Source organism: Tachypleus tridentatus, chromosome 10 (genome assembly GCF_004210375.1).
Source record: "Tachypleus tridentatus isolate NWPU-2018 chromosome 10, ASM421037v1, whole genome shotgun sequence".
In the NCBI taxonomy this organism is placed as follows: domain Eukaryota; kingdom Metazoa; phylum Arthropoda; class Merostomata; order Xiphosura; family Limulidae; genus Tachypleus; species Tachypleus tridentatus.
In genome coordinates, this window is record NC_134834.1 from 36,435,953 (window position 1) to 36,452,898 (window position 16,946).

Sequence of the window (16,946 nt, forward strand, 5' to 3'; positions counted from 1 at the left end):
TTGGCCTGCCCACTAGTGTTTTACTTTTGCAGTAAGACTAGACTTGCATAAGAACTCCTCACATTTTGTACAGTACTGTAATACATACGTAATGCCTGGGCATTTGCAGTTATCATAATTATATTCTCTTTAGTGCATGTATTTTCCATCTTTTTTCATAGTAGTTAGGCCTTCCATATTTTCTAAACTCAATTTGTCATGCCTGTGAAATGTTAGCCTTAGGCCTGTACATGGATAATTGAATGGTGGGTTAGTATTTTTGCTGTGATAATTAACAATGACAATTCTGAGTTTGACTTTGTACATTTTACTGTTTTAGCTCTTACTGAAGGTTTATTGATAGGAAGTCAAGACAGCCATGTTAGTTTTATTGTCATAAGCACATATACTAGAAACTAATATTACTAAATATTTGTGTTATTAGCTTTTGTTTTTTGTCACATTCTGCCTGCCCATATTCATGGATACAAATATTGCATAATGCAATATGTAACAAGTGTTTTTTTGTTTTTTTTAGTTTACTGTATTGATGAAGTACATATATATCACAATATTTTTTTTCAGTGTTTGAATGCTGTTTTAAGTACTAAACATTATTTCCCATTAAAACTTGTGCACTTGAGAATGATTACACTAGTAATCAAAATGTCATGCTTGTACTGTAAACAAAATTTTATTACTGTTAAAGCTGTAAGTTATAAAAAAAATAAAATAAAGTTGAGAGAGAGAAACGTGTGCTAACCACAAAAGCTAACTTTTTCTACTTTTATGACTCCTTTGTGTGTATTGTATTAACCTTTTTCTTTTACAAAGTACAGTATTTTTTGAACAGCAACAACAAGAAGAACCAAAAGATATTTGTTTTGAAGGCTCAAGTTTTCAAGTTTGTAGTTAGGGAATTTACTAATGATTTTGGTCAAGGATTGGAGTTAACATTGCATTTGTAGTGTGAGTATGGATAAGTGAGATTGTTTTAAGTTATGGTCTGTTCCAGGGTGCTAGTTAGCTGTTGGATAATGTGGAAGTTTAAGTTGGTTGACCATAAATGTTTTTTAGTAATTTTGGATGCTCATTAAGATTGAGTCCTGCCTTAACAGTGATGGTACTATATGGACTCTAAAAATTCTGTATGCTAAAAAAAAATTTAAGTTTTTTAAATTTGGTAAGGCTGAGTACATTTTAATACATTTTAATGTTTTACATAGCTAAAAGAGCTTTACACTCAAGATGAAAGACATTTATTTCTGATAGGCTGAAATTATGAATAAGAAGTCAACTGTATCTTTTATTTAGTGTTTTGAGCTGGAGCAAAACTAGGTCAGTATGCAATAAAGTAATCACATCTTCAGTTTTTAATATATACATCCATCTTTGTATGCCAACACTTTTATGTTGCAGGAGTAGGTTAAATACATCGTAGAGATGGGGCATTCCTTAGGACCACTAGTAGTTCTCTCTAGTTGTATTTTACTTCACAAATTTGTTTGTACCAGACCAGTGGTGTATTTAGGTAGAGGATAGGGGTTCAGCCTCAAGGCTTGTGGTTATAATTCGGGCCCATTGATAATTTTATTCTATGTAAAATTGCATAGGATGTAGGACCCATAAAAATTATTAGCCTCTGGGTCCACACAATCTTACATCTGCCACTGTCCTAGACCATACAGTTATGGAAACACAAGTAAAACGGACAGGGATTGCTTCCATCTCTAATTCTCCATTGCATTGAGACTTTTCCTAGCATGAATCTGACATACGATTCCAGGTGTCATTATGTGTTAGTTGATTGGCTCTATCATTGTGGTAACTTTGCTTTTGAAAATAGTGTATCTTGATCACTTGTTGCACTGTCTCCAGTAATACATTTTTTCCTTCTATCTTCTAGTAGATAAGGGAATCTTTACCACATGTCAGTTTCTTGCTATTGGAGTGGTGCACAATGGAGGCTTGTCCTCCTAGAATGATGTATCATACTTAGTCAGTTGAGTAGGGCAGTGGCATTCTGTATGTGTTGATGGCATATAGCTTTTCCTACCATGGACATGATGTAAAATTACAAATATTGCTAAGTTTTAGTTATAGCACTATGCTATATTAATTTATAAATACATTTGAAAGATTGCTTTTTCCCACTGTGGCATTCATCCTTTCGTTTTATGAATGTGCATTTCTGGTGAGTCATATGTTGATGGAATAATGCTCTAGCTGTTATGGACCACATGTACAGTTTTAGATACTCTCAGGTTTTGCTATGTCATGACTACATATATGTACATTGCTGTTTGCACCTCAGACTGACATGCTTCACCTGCCTACCATCTTCTGTGTGTGGTTCCCAAGGAGAGGGGGATTGTCTGGTGTTGTTTGGAGGTAGTCCAGCTTATTAAATCCTCACATGTGATCTGGCTGGTATCTTTCCTCCTACTGCAGACTGGCTGAAAAATGCCCATTGTTACTAGGTTTGGACTGGAGATATACCCCAGGTTTGTGGTCCCGCTTTGTACTCTGGTGGATGTTTGGTCTTGGCAGATCTGGTGTTGATTGTTGTTATATATGTAGCACATGAATTCCAACATATGTATGTCAGGGTAACCTCCTCCTACCATGGACCGGAAGAATCATACCCCATGCCATGATGTTTTATACTGGAGATGTCATCTCATCTGGGCTTTATTCCTTCCTGCCTTCCACTGGATGTTGGTTCATGGTGGTGGTTGTATTAGAAATGTGTGCAGGTGAAGTTGGATTTTAGTATGGAAGCTTATTTTTTGTACCTGTTTTCATTTTGAGGTGAAGGGGAAGGTTATCCTTTGTACAGTTCCATATGTCACCAGGTCTGTTGTGCTTTCTAGCCACTTGGCACCAAGGGATCACATTTTGATTGAAATTGGCTTAAAAGGCTTAGTGGGATTAGGGTGCAAACAAACACATTTCATCTATGTGTGTGTGTGTGTGCGTGTTTTATATATCTTGAATAAATCTGTAAAGCATAATTTTTTTCAGTATTTTATAATTATATTAATGTTTATATTTGCTAAGAAGCTATCATTCCCTAAATGTAATGATTCAAATCAATTTACACATGGTGTTTCTTTCTTAGTGGCTTTGTTACTATAGTCTTTCTTTGCTAACTTTTTACGATCTCACATCAAAAAATAATGAACTTTGAAAGTAGCTAGAATTAATGGTTGTAAATGATTGGGTAAAAGAGACCAGAGTGTTAGTTTCAGTGTAAAGTAGATGTAGGAGTAATATTTATTTTGTCTGCATATTAGTTACCTGCCATTCTTGTAGAGGTAAACAAATGATTCTTCTAATGCAAAGCTTACAGTACTTACACAAATAAGCCACAGACCTAGAAGTTTTGTAGTTTCTTTTGTACTTTTAATTATTTTCTTCTGATAAGTAATGCATGTCTGACAGCTACAGGCATTTTATTTATGACAACTTATCAGGTAAGTTTAGTGATTATACTAAGCAATGGTAAACTATTTGAACTCACAAAATTCTTTTTCTTTAACTTAATATAATTGTTAAATTTATCAGATTAAAAAATTCAAACAAAATAACTTTGTTGAAAGTAGACTATTTATTGTATACAAATTTATATCAAACAAGGATACTGTTGACAACAATCATATTACCTCGCCCGATAAAGGTAATGATGACATCATTTTTAAAAGATGTTTCTAGTTCACTGAAAAAAAATTCAAATTTTCTATGATTTATTGTTAGAAGAGCTGACTGCTTCAGTTGGCAAAATAAAGAACCAAAAGAAATCTATTATTAAAGTACAAAAGAGTTCAAATTATGTGTATATGAAATGAAATTTCCTTATAAACATACACAAATGTTTTTATTTTTTTTCATTCAAAATAATATTGAACATTAAAATTTGGATATTTCATAATCAAGAAAGTTATAGAATTGCTAAACCAAATTATATGATTTTCTCTTAAGGCAGGTACAGTGGAACCTATTTTTCCAGCCCAAAAAATTTAGTCAGATTGTATATTTTTTAACCTTATTAAAAAGAAAAAATTAGTTGAACTCTGCTAAACTATTATATCTTGTACTGTTAAACTTGTGGTTCAAATCTTTATTATTATTTGATTTAATGAAACTGATGATTCCAAAAATATACAGTATCTGTTTTGTGTCTTTTTTGAATACTGTTAAGTTTTTAATGGCATTTACCAAAAATTTTGAAGTTACAATTATAAAGTCTTGTATATTCTATATCTTCTGAAACTGGAGTTCTGTTAGTATAGTACTTATATCAGTTTTACTCTAAACTTGATATATTACATTTATTGTTGGAGTATATTCCTGGTTAATAATGTTTACATGGCTTATGTTTATACTTTTCTTTGAAATTTCAATGTGAAATAAATTTGCTTTTTTTAATTTTTAGTTTCATACACATTTGAACTTTTAAAAAATGAGTTGTTTAGAATAATGTTTTATTTAAATTACATTTCAGGCTATCAAATGTGCTTTGCCAAATATTGTATCAGTTGATGGTGCTGATACATGGAGTGATGATGCTGTAACAACTTTTGCAACATTAGTAAATGGAAACTCTTTCAACATAGAGCTGATTCAGATCACCCCAAGTGGTACATCTGAAATTGAATTGATTGATCAGTATGGTAGGTAACATGCATACTCCCAATTGTAAGCTTGGAGAATTTGTATATAACCTTTTGATTTTGATTTGTACAAATAGTATTTTATTTTTCAAAGTGTATCTGAAATGTATGTCTGATTTCGTATCTATTGTGGAAAAAAAAAATTTGAAAAGTCAAGCATAATTTTTATCATAAGTGTTAAACATGTTGGCTCCCATTGCATCATCAATAATAGTGTTTCATGTGACTAGTTTAGAATAAAAAAGTTTTTCTGAAACTGTAATCTTAAGAAGTATGTTTAGTGATGTGTAGTTTGAAACTCTCATCGTGCAAGGAAATAATGTTTAAGATTCTATGGTAATTCATCATCCTATCACATAGTTAACTAATTTCTACAATGACTAAAAGTTTGAGAACAGAGTATGTAGGAAGGATTTATAATGATTTATTACAGATAGATTGAAATAAAGAATTCTGAAAGGTTCCATTTTGCTCTGACTTGGTAAACTATAAGTCAGCTATTTGCTAAACATGAATAAACCACGTATATAAAAGATGCTAAGATATATTTTTGTCAAGGTCTTTCCCTCTGCTATATTTTAAGATCATGTTTTTGAAAACTTGTCTAAATTGAAAGACATAACTCTTCTACAGTGCAAATGTCAGTGTGAAATTCATAGATTATATTTGAAAAAATGACCAAGGTTTTTGGGGGGGAGTACATTTTTCCTGCATTTCCTTGTTAAAATTGATTTGAATTTGAATAGTTAAACATAGAAACCTTTAAGGGGAAGTAAAAACTTATTTCATGTATGAATGATATAAAGTATATAGATATTTGAAGAGAAGAAAGTAGACTTGTATATTTTTCAATGTTTATTAGAACGCATTTCTTATAAATGCTTTATCTTTGATAATTAAACATATGAGAGCCAAATACAATTATTTATATATAGAGATTTTAGATTATGTCAAAGAAGTTAATGTTATGTGAATCACATTCACTTATCACACCCATATGACTTCAGTGCAAAACATTTTCCAAATGTTAATTCTTTTGTATGATTTTTTTAAAATTAGATATTTTCTACATAAATTTAGTTTAAATTATATATTTTTGCATTTAAATGTAACATTTTGAGAATTACATTCATTTTTTTGATCTATATTTTATAATGAATGATAGTTTTATAAAGCAAACAACTGTATATTGTAGATACAAAAAAAGCAGTAACATATATTAGCCTTTTTGCATTAGGTAGGCCAAAGTGCATATGTGAAAGTTAAATGCAGAGTTCAATTAAACTACCCTATTACCAAAGTATACGAATAAACTTGGCATCAAAATGTAGTTAACTAGATTACCACTAGAGTGCATACCTCTGCCATATTACATTGATTGAATTTGGCACTCACAAAATATGAAAGTATGTCATTATCAATGGACACTTTTGGCGGAACAATGAGGAATAATATTCTATGTATATTCACCAAGTTTCAAGAGAAAAAATAATGTGGAAATTTGGTCTACATATTAAAAGATTGGGATTTTTGGGTTTTTGTGACCTTGACACTCAATAAAACTAATCACTTCTAAGTTGGGTCGTTGTCCAAGAACATACTTACTTTTATCTAAATCCTGCTCACAAACAAATACACACATGCTGGCAAAAACATAACCTCCACCCATCTTCAGTGGTGGAGGTAATAAATCCTTTTTTTTTTTTTTACAATTTATTTACCACCCATTCAAGAAGTGCAGAATTCATTATAAATTACATGCTATAATATAGATAATACTAAGGCAGAGATAGATTTAATTCTTAATTTTATATTGTGGTTATGAAGTTAGTTAAATTGACCAACCCTGTCAGAGATAGAAATAATGAAATAAAATTGCATTCACTCAAGGAAAAGCTATCGGGAAGATTACGCCTCCTCAAAGTTGCATTGCCTCATGAATTATTTTTTATGAACTATGTGCAATATTTTTACTTTCATTAGTCATAAGTGAGGAGTATGGATTGTCCATGTGTTCCTGATTGGGAAAGCCAACGAAAAAATGGATGAAATTCCTAAAGCACATTCAGGAATGTAATATGAGACTTAAAACATTAGCAGTGGAATTAAGCAGTTACTTAGAATAATCATGTAAAATAATATATATCTTTGTCTTTTTATACAGTTTACAGAAGGAATCTGTTTGTTTTCCATCTGAGGAGAAATTTCTTGTTTATAAAAATGTATATTATATATAAGTAAGCCTCTACATAAATAGAAAAAAGCTGTATTAGTATTTTTGAAAATTGTTTTCGGAAAGTAGCATTTATTGTTAAATTCTTATAATGGAATAAAATTATTAATGATCATAATTTAAGAAATATCCATGACATTTGTAGTTTCATGCCAAATCAGTTAAGAAGGGTTACTTTTAAAATAAATTTTTGGGAAACATGTTATACTTAGAATATAACAGAAAAACAATTAAACTTTGTTCAAGGAACACCCATGTTACATAATGTACAGTTAAGTCATTTACACATTTTAAGTAAAAGTAAGTGAATAGACTTCATATCAAAGAATCTGGGTTAGTCCATAGTTTGTTGAGATATCATGGACCACAAATGTATGTTATTCTGAAAAACAACTGGTCAACATGCCATGTGGGGGATTTGTTTGAAACTGTTACTAAGCATGTTAACTTTAAAAAGTAAGCTTTCCCACAAGGTTTACTGAAGAGTAAAAGGTCATCATTTTTCTCATGGTTAAGAGGTGTTTTTTTACTGTAGATACTGTTTACTTTTGGTTACCTGAATATTTTGATGTTAAACCAAAGACCTCTTAGGCAATAACTTGTACTAGTTATAATAATATTTGCAGTATGTATAATGAATAAATGAAAAACAATATGGGAAGAGAGTTATGGTTATCATGATTATTAGGTTTATGACAAGTATTTTAAAAGTGAAAGTTACACATTTCTTTTTGTATATTTCTTTAAGGGAATAAAGTGTCAGACCTGTTATTGATGGGAAAAATTGCTATGAGAAAAAACAGTGTAACAGGGCCTCCAAAGTTTGATTCATCAACAGTTGAAGCATATATTCCTGAGCAAATTGAAGAAGCTACTGAAATGTATGTTGTTATAAAAAGAAAAAAGTAAATTTTTGTCTTTAAGATTGTGGACATTTATCATGTGTTAACAAGAGTACATGAATCGCACAAAGAGCTTACCCTTGAATAGGAACCTTATACTTAAATTAGAATACCTTGTGCTTTTAATAACATACCTTTAATTTGTTGTTGTTTTTACTTTTTTCTGAATAGAACAAATCTATTCATTAACCTGTTAATGTTTGAAATGTATACAAATATTTAAGCATCACGAGAGTGATATTTCTGTTTTGTGTTAAATAGCATTTTGTCTGAATAAAAAAACAGTATAAATGTTTTTTAAAAAATTGTAAAAATTGTATTAATTAAAATGCTGTTTTCTCCTAATTACAGTTATGCCATGTAACTATTAACACTAGTGTTTTTCTTTCAAATTACAGCTTACCTAGTGTTCCTTATGATACAGTCATAGAAAAATTGAAGTTAGGGCAAGTTGTACAATTGATTATTACTGTGGTAGATATTGAAAAAAAAGAAATGTGGGTGGGAATTGTAGATGAAGAAGTTCTTCAAGCTGTTTGTAAAGTGCAAGAGGAACTTGCAAATGAATATCTTGTATCATCAGGTGACTCGAACTACAGGTAAATTACTATTCTGTGTTGTCTTTAAATTTTATGATACTCTGAGCTTTATAATGCTTTATTAAAAGTGATTTTCAAGTTGCTTCAACTATTTTTATGAATCTTAAAAGTGATTCATTGAACATGTCTAGATACCTAATCAAAAGAATAGATATTTGATTTATTTGTTATGGAGAATTAATCACTTTATAAAACTAAGCAGATGCTTATGTAGTAATGAGTTGTTACAATGTGACCTGTGATACGATAGATACATTTAGAATCTACGTATAATTTCTAACCATTCAAAAATGCATTGCAGCCATGAATGAATTATTTTTGCCATTAGTGTAAGCTTGTGTAATCATGGTCAACTGTAGGAGAAATATAAAAGTAGTATTATGATTATGCTATAGGTGCACTAAAGACAGTTCCAAACTATATACATTAAAATTCATTGGGTCTTGTATAAATACTCAAGTTTGAAAACTTGCCTTTCAAAAAAATAATTATTTATTGGACAGTTCTAAAAACAAGACTGTTCCTAGTCTCAGAACTACCAAAATAATTCCAAAGAAACAAACAGTTAAGTCCCATGAACTTCCTCTTCACCTCTGCTGGTTGCAAATTTCTTTCCTTGGGGGCTGTGCTTTTTTGAAATAGATGGACTGCCATTCCTCCTTTTAGCCTTCATATCCAGGTACAGCTTACTGAATTGGGTCTGTCATTGGATGATGTTGCTTAATCCATTGATCAGCCCATGCCATCATGGCTCATTACCATTCTCACTTGGGACCTTTCTTTGAGTCATTTAGGGAAGGCAGATACGTTTCTTTAGTAAACATCTTTTGAACCACTCTTCTGTTCTTGATTTTATGGCTGTTTTAGAATCATATGATTCTGTTGTCTCTCTCATAGTTTGTTATTGGTTGGTGGTTACTCTAAGGATATATTCAACAAGTCCTGTGTTCACTGTGAAGTTGTACGCCATTTCTCTTGCTCTGAATTACAATGATGCTATACTATTTATGTCAACTCTGAGCTCTCTCTTGGCTCTGGAATCAATAATGTAAGATCTCACTCTTTTCTTGTCAATATGGAAAAAGACTGGCCCAATTTTCACACTTCTGTTTCAAATCAGAAATGAACATACTGACATTGTAACAAAGTCCTACTAGTCTGGTGTTGTCACAGGCAAGTCTGTCCAAAACGTGGACTGTGATCCTGTAATCAAGGTCCAGTTTTGTCTGTGTTGCCAGTCAATTCAAGATAAGCAAATTTATAACAAACTTTTCCAGGTTAAACATACTACTGTTGTTTGGACATCTGGTTTCCTTAAGGATTGAAGGGAGGAAGTTGGCTACTGTTGGTTGTAGTTTTTAAACCTAGTCATTTTCTTTTATGTGGGATTGATCTGCCAATGTGACACTCAAAACAGCAGCATCTTTTTTGGCATGCTTTTTTTTTCTTGTGGTTTTCCCTGATAATGGCAAACGTGATTATTTTTAGTTTGTTTGTGGGTTATGACCATTTTCATTCTATTTTGTTTGTTGTTGTTTTTTTTAACTTGAGTTTTGAGCTGTGGTTAGTTTTTAACTCAATTTACATTTACATTTTATAGTATTTAACTTTTAAGATTTTCACTGGTTGTGTAATGCAGATAGCCTTGTTGCTTTGTGCTAAAAAATTCCAAACAACCATCCAGCATTTTCAGATTATGCTAAAACAACATTTTTTTTTTCCATTAAATTATGTTTTTAGTTTTATAATACGTTCTGCTAACCCATTCGCTGTAGCTGGAATGTATATTTGCCAGCACTCCTGCCTCATCACACAATGACTGAGACAAATATTTCTCATTGTCTGTACTGTTTATACATCCTTTGCTGGGTTTGGATTAATCACCTTGACTATCATCACTTTATCCACCCCATTCACACGATGGAGTGTCTGTGGACTTGCACTGCTAGAATTGGGTTTCGATACTCGTGGTGAACAAAATACAGATGGCCCATTATGCAGTTTTGTGCTTAACTACAAACAAACAAATAATCAATAGATGTGAGGTAGCATCCTCTTGTCTCATAGCCTATGCATCATCATGCTTTGAACACTGTTTGACTTTTTTTACTATCTTCTAAGCCATCTGAGTCAATCACATTAAGCATATTTACATAGCAGTTAGGGTTACTACTTGCAGCTTTAGTGATGTGAGAATGGTTTATTTAATTTTCATATATTCTGCTTTGGGCATCTTGTTGGTTACAAGAGTGTTGTGTGGAAAATATTTCCAAACTCATTTTATTCTTGTATGTCACTTGTAATTTTCCTTGACAATGAGAAACATTTGTGCCAGTGCAGTCATAAAGAGCAAATACTATACCTGAATTAAATGTGATGCAGTCTTTCACCAAGTTGTGATGTTTCTTTCTTTTGGTTTCACACATCCTGGTCTCTCTTTAGGCTTTTCATAAAGGGGGATAATTTTTTAATTTTTTTTAGCAGTCATTCACCAGTTTAATATAGGATTCTAGCTATTTTGTGAGAAGAGTTGTTGTTTGGATGTTAGCATTTCCCAAATTAAAAAAGTATTTCCAATAGATAATTATCACCTTTTCACATTTCCCTCCCAGCCTGCCAACTTTTGCTAATCCAAAACAGAACATTGCACTGAATATAATGTATTTAATGACTGTGTGGATTGATCTTGAAAATTCTTTCTATGTTCAGAAGTTCTGTGGTGTTCCAAATTTATAAGTGATGATGCAAAATCTTAACCAACACTGCTATACAATATCATTACAAAGCATCAGTACTCCTGAATTTTTATGTTGAAAACCAGTAACTTTTTTATGTGGGACATTGCAGTAAAATTAAATGTATTTTCTGATTTAAAAAAAAAATGTTTAAGTTAACAAAATTTATTTGTGATTTGTTGTGTTTTTTTTCTTTTCAGGCCAGTAACTGGTGAGATCATTGGAACACAGTCTCCATCTGATGATGTATGGTATAGAGCATATGTGTTATCTGTAAAAAATGATATGTTGCTTGTTAGGTATATAGATTATGGCAATGAAGAAACAACTATTAAGTCTGTTCCTTTAAAGCCAGAACAAAAGAAGTATCCCAGTTTTGCTGCAAGATGCACTGTTAGTAATACTTCTAACTCGTTTAGGGACGAACGTCTGAAGAATCTTTGGATTCCCAATCAGGCATTGACTGCCTCAGTTAAAACTCTTAATAAAGCAAAAGCGACATTTGAGCTTACAGATGAGAGTGGGAACTGTATTTGTTTCTTAGAAGGTAAACCTTGGTATTATGACATTTTGATAGACCAAACTTCTTCAGTTACAATGGATGAGACTTCCTCTTCAGAACCACCGATTGATCATTCTTTAAAAAATCAGTCAATCTGTGAAAATCTTGGGAAGCATTTCAATCCAAAAGATTCTTCAGTCACCAAAGTATCACCCAAAGTCATGGCAGCTTCATCTGTTGCCAAACCTACACTAGTAGTATCTTCAAAAAGTAAATGGATAAAACGAGAGAACGTGAAAGAACAAACTATGTCTGGGTGGGATCACTCTGAAATTCAGATTGTGTGGATTGATCCTGAAAATTCTTTATACGTTCAAAAGTTCTCTGATGTTTCACATTTACAAGAGATGATGCTTAAACTTAACCAACACTGCAATTCGACCTCATTACGAAGTATCAATGCTCCTGTGGATGTTGTGATTTCTGCTAAGTTTAAAGAAGATCAGCAGTGGTATAGAGCATCCATTACTAAAAGAAAGGATTCTTCATATATTGTACATTTCTTAGACTATGGCAATTCAGATGAGGTACCTAAAAGTGATATCTGTGATCTTCCAGAAGAGTTTAGTAATGTCCCAGTTTTTTGCATTAAAGTGAAATTGGATGATGTTCCTGACACTATAATGATTGCTGATGTGAAGGATGTTTTAACTAGCCAGTTGTGGATTATGAAAATCAATGATTCTAAAGCTGAACCAATAACAGTGGAACTTTTGGATTCTGAAGGAGCAAGCTTGAATGAATTACTTCATTCCACTGAAATTGCCAATGATGTTGAGAACTCTCAGGAAGTAAGTGTTGTAAATTAAAATAGTTTTAATTTCAGATTGATTATATTTATTGAAAAATTTAAGATGAGAGAGAGAAGAAATATTTTCAGGTCTATCAAATAAAAAATGTTTTTCAATTACATAGCTGTCAGGTATTTGTGTAGAGAAGAGTATTAATACAATTTTTTGTAAGTGGATAACTTTGCACAATGTTTTTTTTACAAGTTCTGATGGAAAGTTTAATAGGTTGTTTATTTTTTTATTGTATTTCATTATTAGTATGTTTGAACATAATGAGTCAGGGCTTGCTTCTAAGGAAATTTCCAAGGCATCATTTGCACAATCTCATCTTTATTGGTTGTCCAAGAAAAAAAAATTCCAGTTATGACATTTTTTATGTACAAAGACTCTGAAAAAAGACCTGGTTATAATAAATTTGATATTTTTGTATAATTTCCAAATAGTACAATTAATGTTTAGTGTGCAATTTTGCATATACAACTATTTTTTGACACCTGATTTTCTGGAAAGTTTTGTTATATCAGGGAGAAAAAAAAAAGCCCAAACTAGCTAATATTGCATAGTATCTTAAGGAATGCACACACAATGTGTGGAAATAGTTTCTTTTTGAGTTTACTTATTTATTTATCCTAAGTATCTCTAAACTTGTAATAGTATACATCTGTTCATACTTAAATGTCATGGTTTTATTGTCATTTAAACTATCTAATTACTAATATTTATGCCATTATAGATTGTTAATCATTTGGGGAACGTGGAGCTCATGTTTTGCTATTGAATTACATTACCTCCAAGCTACTCTGAGCTACTTGTATGTGTGCCTTGTGAAATATTTGTTATATTAACATTATTTACTTAATCTAATGTTAAATATATTAAAGAGATACGTATTTTACATTTTAGTGAATTTTATAATAATAAATAAAGAATAAACATGAAAAACAAGAAAAAATGAAGTACCTATCTGGGTCTTTTTTGCTCTTTGTCAATGACACTTATACTAATGCACTAAATTTTTATGTGATTAAATAATGCACCAAAAACCATAGGATAGTGATGGGCAAAAAAACAGATAAATTTTCATAACTATCACAATTTTTATGGCTTTCTAACTATATGACAAAAGCTTTTTACAAGGTTATCCAAGCTAATCATTATCTTTCCCATTCAGAAAACAACATGCTTCATTTGATAAATTAATAGCTTAGTTTCTGTTGGTTGTTCATCGTATAATATTAAGAGTTAGAACTATTAAGAAATCCTGTGAAAGGATGTGACAAGTGGGTATGGCGAAGATAGGTCTTATTGCTCTGTAACCAAACAAGACTGAAGGCTATAAAAATTATGGTTAGTCTGAATGATGACAATTTTATATTGAGCAATGTATGATAAATTTTGTAGTTACTGGAGGAGTGGTGGATAAAACAGAGAAGATGCCTAAAAAAATAACATGAAACATGCTAGGGGAAATTCAGGATTTTATAAAATATTGAACAGGAGAATTAAGAACTTAAAATTTATAAACTATTGAAATATGGATTATTACTTAAGACTTTATGCTATATTAATTGATGTAACATAAGGAAAAACTAGTGTAATAAATTTTTTTAATATAAGTCACTAAAACCTTGTGAAAAGTGCAGTAAAAGATGCCCATAGTGATAAGAGTAAAATTGGTTGTCTGAGGAAGTTTTTAGTAATTTCAGACAACTGTTAAAATTTAGTCCTGGCTAATATTTAAGTCTGGTTCTTCATTGCAAAATAAACATGTTATTCTTTGCATTGATGAAGCATACACCTTTAAGTATTTTGTGCATAGCTACTAATACCTCTTACTCTGTTTATCTCTGTTGCTACAAATAGGTCGAAGTGTGCATGTCATAACTTAATAGAGAATTAAATAGAAAATTTAAATTACTTTAGTTTCATTTCATTTGAATAAACTTAGCATCATAATCTAGTTGGTGAATCAACTTTTAATATTATATGTTTTATGGTTTTAACTATATAAGGAAATATTTTAAAATCTTTCACCCTGGTATGAAAATTGTGAAATTTTCTCTGTATGTCTTTCCTATTCCCTAATTTACTTACTAACCCTCCAAGAAGTACAGAATTTAATGTAAATTACTCATGATAATAAAGATATTAAGTCATAATTTGTATGGTCTTTAATCTGTTTGTTTATGGAGTCAGAAACTAGAAGATCAGACCCTATTGCATGCCAACCAGTCACATTGTGTTTTATAAGTTGATGATACTTTGACATTTTATTCTGTTATTTATAACCAATAGAAAGCCAATGTTTGAATTTATCAAATGACTGTATATATCTTATTTTCATGTGTACTTTTTATTTATTATTATAAAAAATAAATCTAAAATAATTAGACTTGTTACATTAGGTAATTAAAAATTATTCTTTGTGAGATATGCTCTTACATTATGCAATTTGATACAGTAGTATGAGCTGCATATATGCTGAGTGATTTAAAACTTGTGTGGCAAGATTCTGTAGTTAACCATTCAAAAGTCATTAAAACAATAAAATTAGCCATGAGTAGATGTATACTGTACAAGCTTTAAGCTATTTAAGATAAAGTTGTTATATCTAGTTACAATTAGTAATCATTCCAGACAGAAAAAAGGGTAATTGAGATTTATTTCACATTTTTTAAGGTGGTTGCAAGGTCTTTTTTTCAAATTAAGGACAGAGAAAATAACAGCTAAAATATAAAGTTTTGCTGAAAGAAAGTTTATTTATGAGGAATTATAAATCATGCATGTAAAAGTTAGTAATCTTTACACTAAGAAAATAATTTTATTCTGAACATGAAAATCACTGTGCTCAGAGCAAGCAACACTGATTCTGTATATTCACAAATATTTAGTAAAAATAATTAAAAAGTAATTATATGGTGTTGCTAGCATATACATTGATAAAAAGTAAACAAGGTTTACTAATATAGTACATAAATATATGCTTTCTGCTTAATATATAAAAGGTTTTTACCTTTCTTAGTGTCATTTACCTTGCACTGTAACGAAATGCTGGCTTTAGACATTCACTTTCAGCATCTTTTAACCAAAAATAAGTATTTCAGTGTTATGGAATAATATTAAAAAATATATATTTCATAGACAACTTCTGCTGGGTGAAAATTATATAAGAATTAAAACATTTTAAATAACAAGTTTAAAATAATTTTTGAACAGTATTAAGGCTTAGTATTTCATTTAAAATGCTTTTCATTTTACTTAATGTAAGAAAAAATCTTACTAACTTTTGCTTGTGAATAATTTATTTAATGCATAAAATTGGTATGCTATCACTGTATTGCTTACTTTTTTGCTGCATATTTGTTTTTTTTATAAAAGTTAGTTGATCTCAGTCATGAAACAAAGATGTGAAAAAATAGATTTCTTGGTAGTTGACCAAGTTTTGATTATTTGATATTAGGTGTTTTAATATATCAGTTTTGCATAGCTTTGTTTTTGAGTTGTAGGATCACCAGTACACTGTCACATATTTAAGTTTGTAGTTGGATGAGTACCTTCATTTTACCATATATCAGAGGTATAACTGTCTTTCCCATCTTTGCACTTTTGTCATGCAAATAAATTTGTATGTTAATGGTTATGTACATAAATTAATGTAATTTTTGATACAGTCATCACTAGAGGGTAAACTTAGCAAATCTGTTATATTTTAGGAAGGTCAAACTTTAAGAGCCTTTCTTCAGATATGAAACACTACATCAATATCACACTTTTTCCTTGTAGGTTTTGTTTGCTGCATTGTTTTCACATTTAAAACATTCTTTCATCATTTAAAAGCTAATTTTAAATACTAGATTAACCTGGAGAGCAAACTTCCAGAAGCTAATATTTTGGAGAAGGAAAATACTGAGAATCATCAAAAAATAAGTTTAGCCACAAAAGATGACTTGACACCAGAACAGGAAGAACCAGTTTCCACTCAAGAAGAACAGTTTTATTTCACTGATTGTTCATTTATTGACCTGCCTGTAGGAAAAACTGTTCAATTAGCAGTGAGCAGTATTACCTTCAATGATATTATGTTCTTCCAGCCTATAGAAGAAGAAGGTAATGTATGATGTTTGTATTTTGTTCATATAATTGTATGTAAGGAGAATTGTTCTGTATTAAGATTGGTGACCTGTGCATTTGTGTTTATAAGATAAACTTCTGTTTTTCCTCTGTTGGGTAAGTCAGTATGACAGTGTCAATATATTAAGTTCTTTAATATTTTGGGAAGCAAACTTCACAAGTAAAAAAAGAAAAATTAACTAACAAGATGAACTCTGTATTCAGAATTTAAAAACAACAAAAAGAAACTGTATATCATATAATAGTTTATGTTTACCCTGCTTAGTTCTGATTACTTTTCTCTAAAGGTAAATTTTCAAAGAAACAATAAAGTGCAAAATTAATTTCAGATGTTTTGGATT

The 16,946-nt window shown here is 30.7% G+C and overlaps 1 protein-coding gene across 11 annotated transcripts in view; it reads left to right on the forward strand.

Annotated features, from left to right (window-relative positions):
• The window catches only part of LOC143229058 (tudor domain-containing protein 1-like), a 105,792-nt gene that overhangs the window by 65,317 nt on the left and 23,529 nt on the right, over positions 1–16,946 (forward strand). For all 11 annotated transcript variants that reach the window (XR_013015630.1, XM_076460778.1, XM_076460779.1 and 8 more), the window contains 5 exons: positions 4,484–4,652; positions 7,634–7,766; positions 8,186–8,386; positions 11,322–12,474; positions 16,329–16,581. Coding sequence is in view for 10 of the 11 variants with exons in the window: in XM_076460778.1 (XP_076316893.1) it covers positions 4,484–4,652; positions 7,634–7,766; positions 8,186–8,386; positions 11,322–12,474; positions 16,329–16,581 (1,909 nt within the window). In the remaining variant the exon portion in view is untranslated. The remainder of the gene's footprint in view (positions 1–4,483; positions 4,653–7,633; positions 7,767–8,185; positions 8,387–11,321; positions 12,475–16,328; positions 16,582–16,946) is intronic.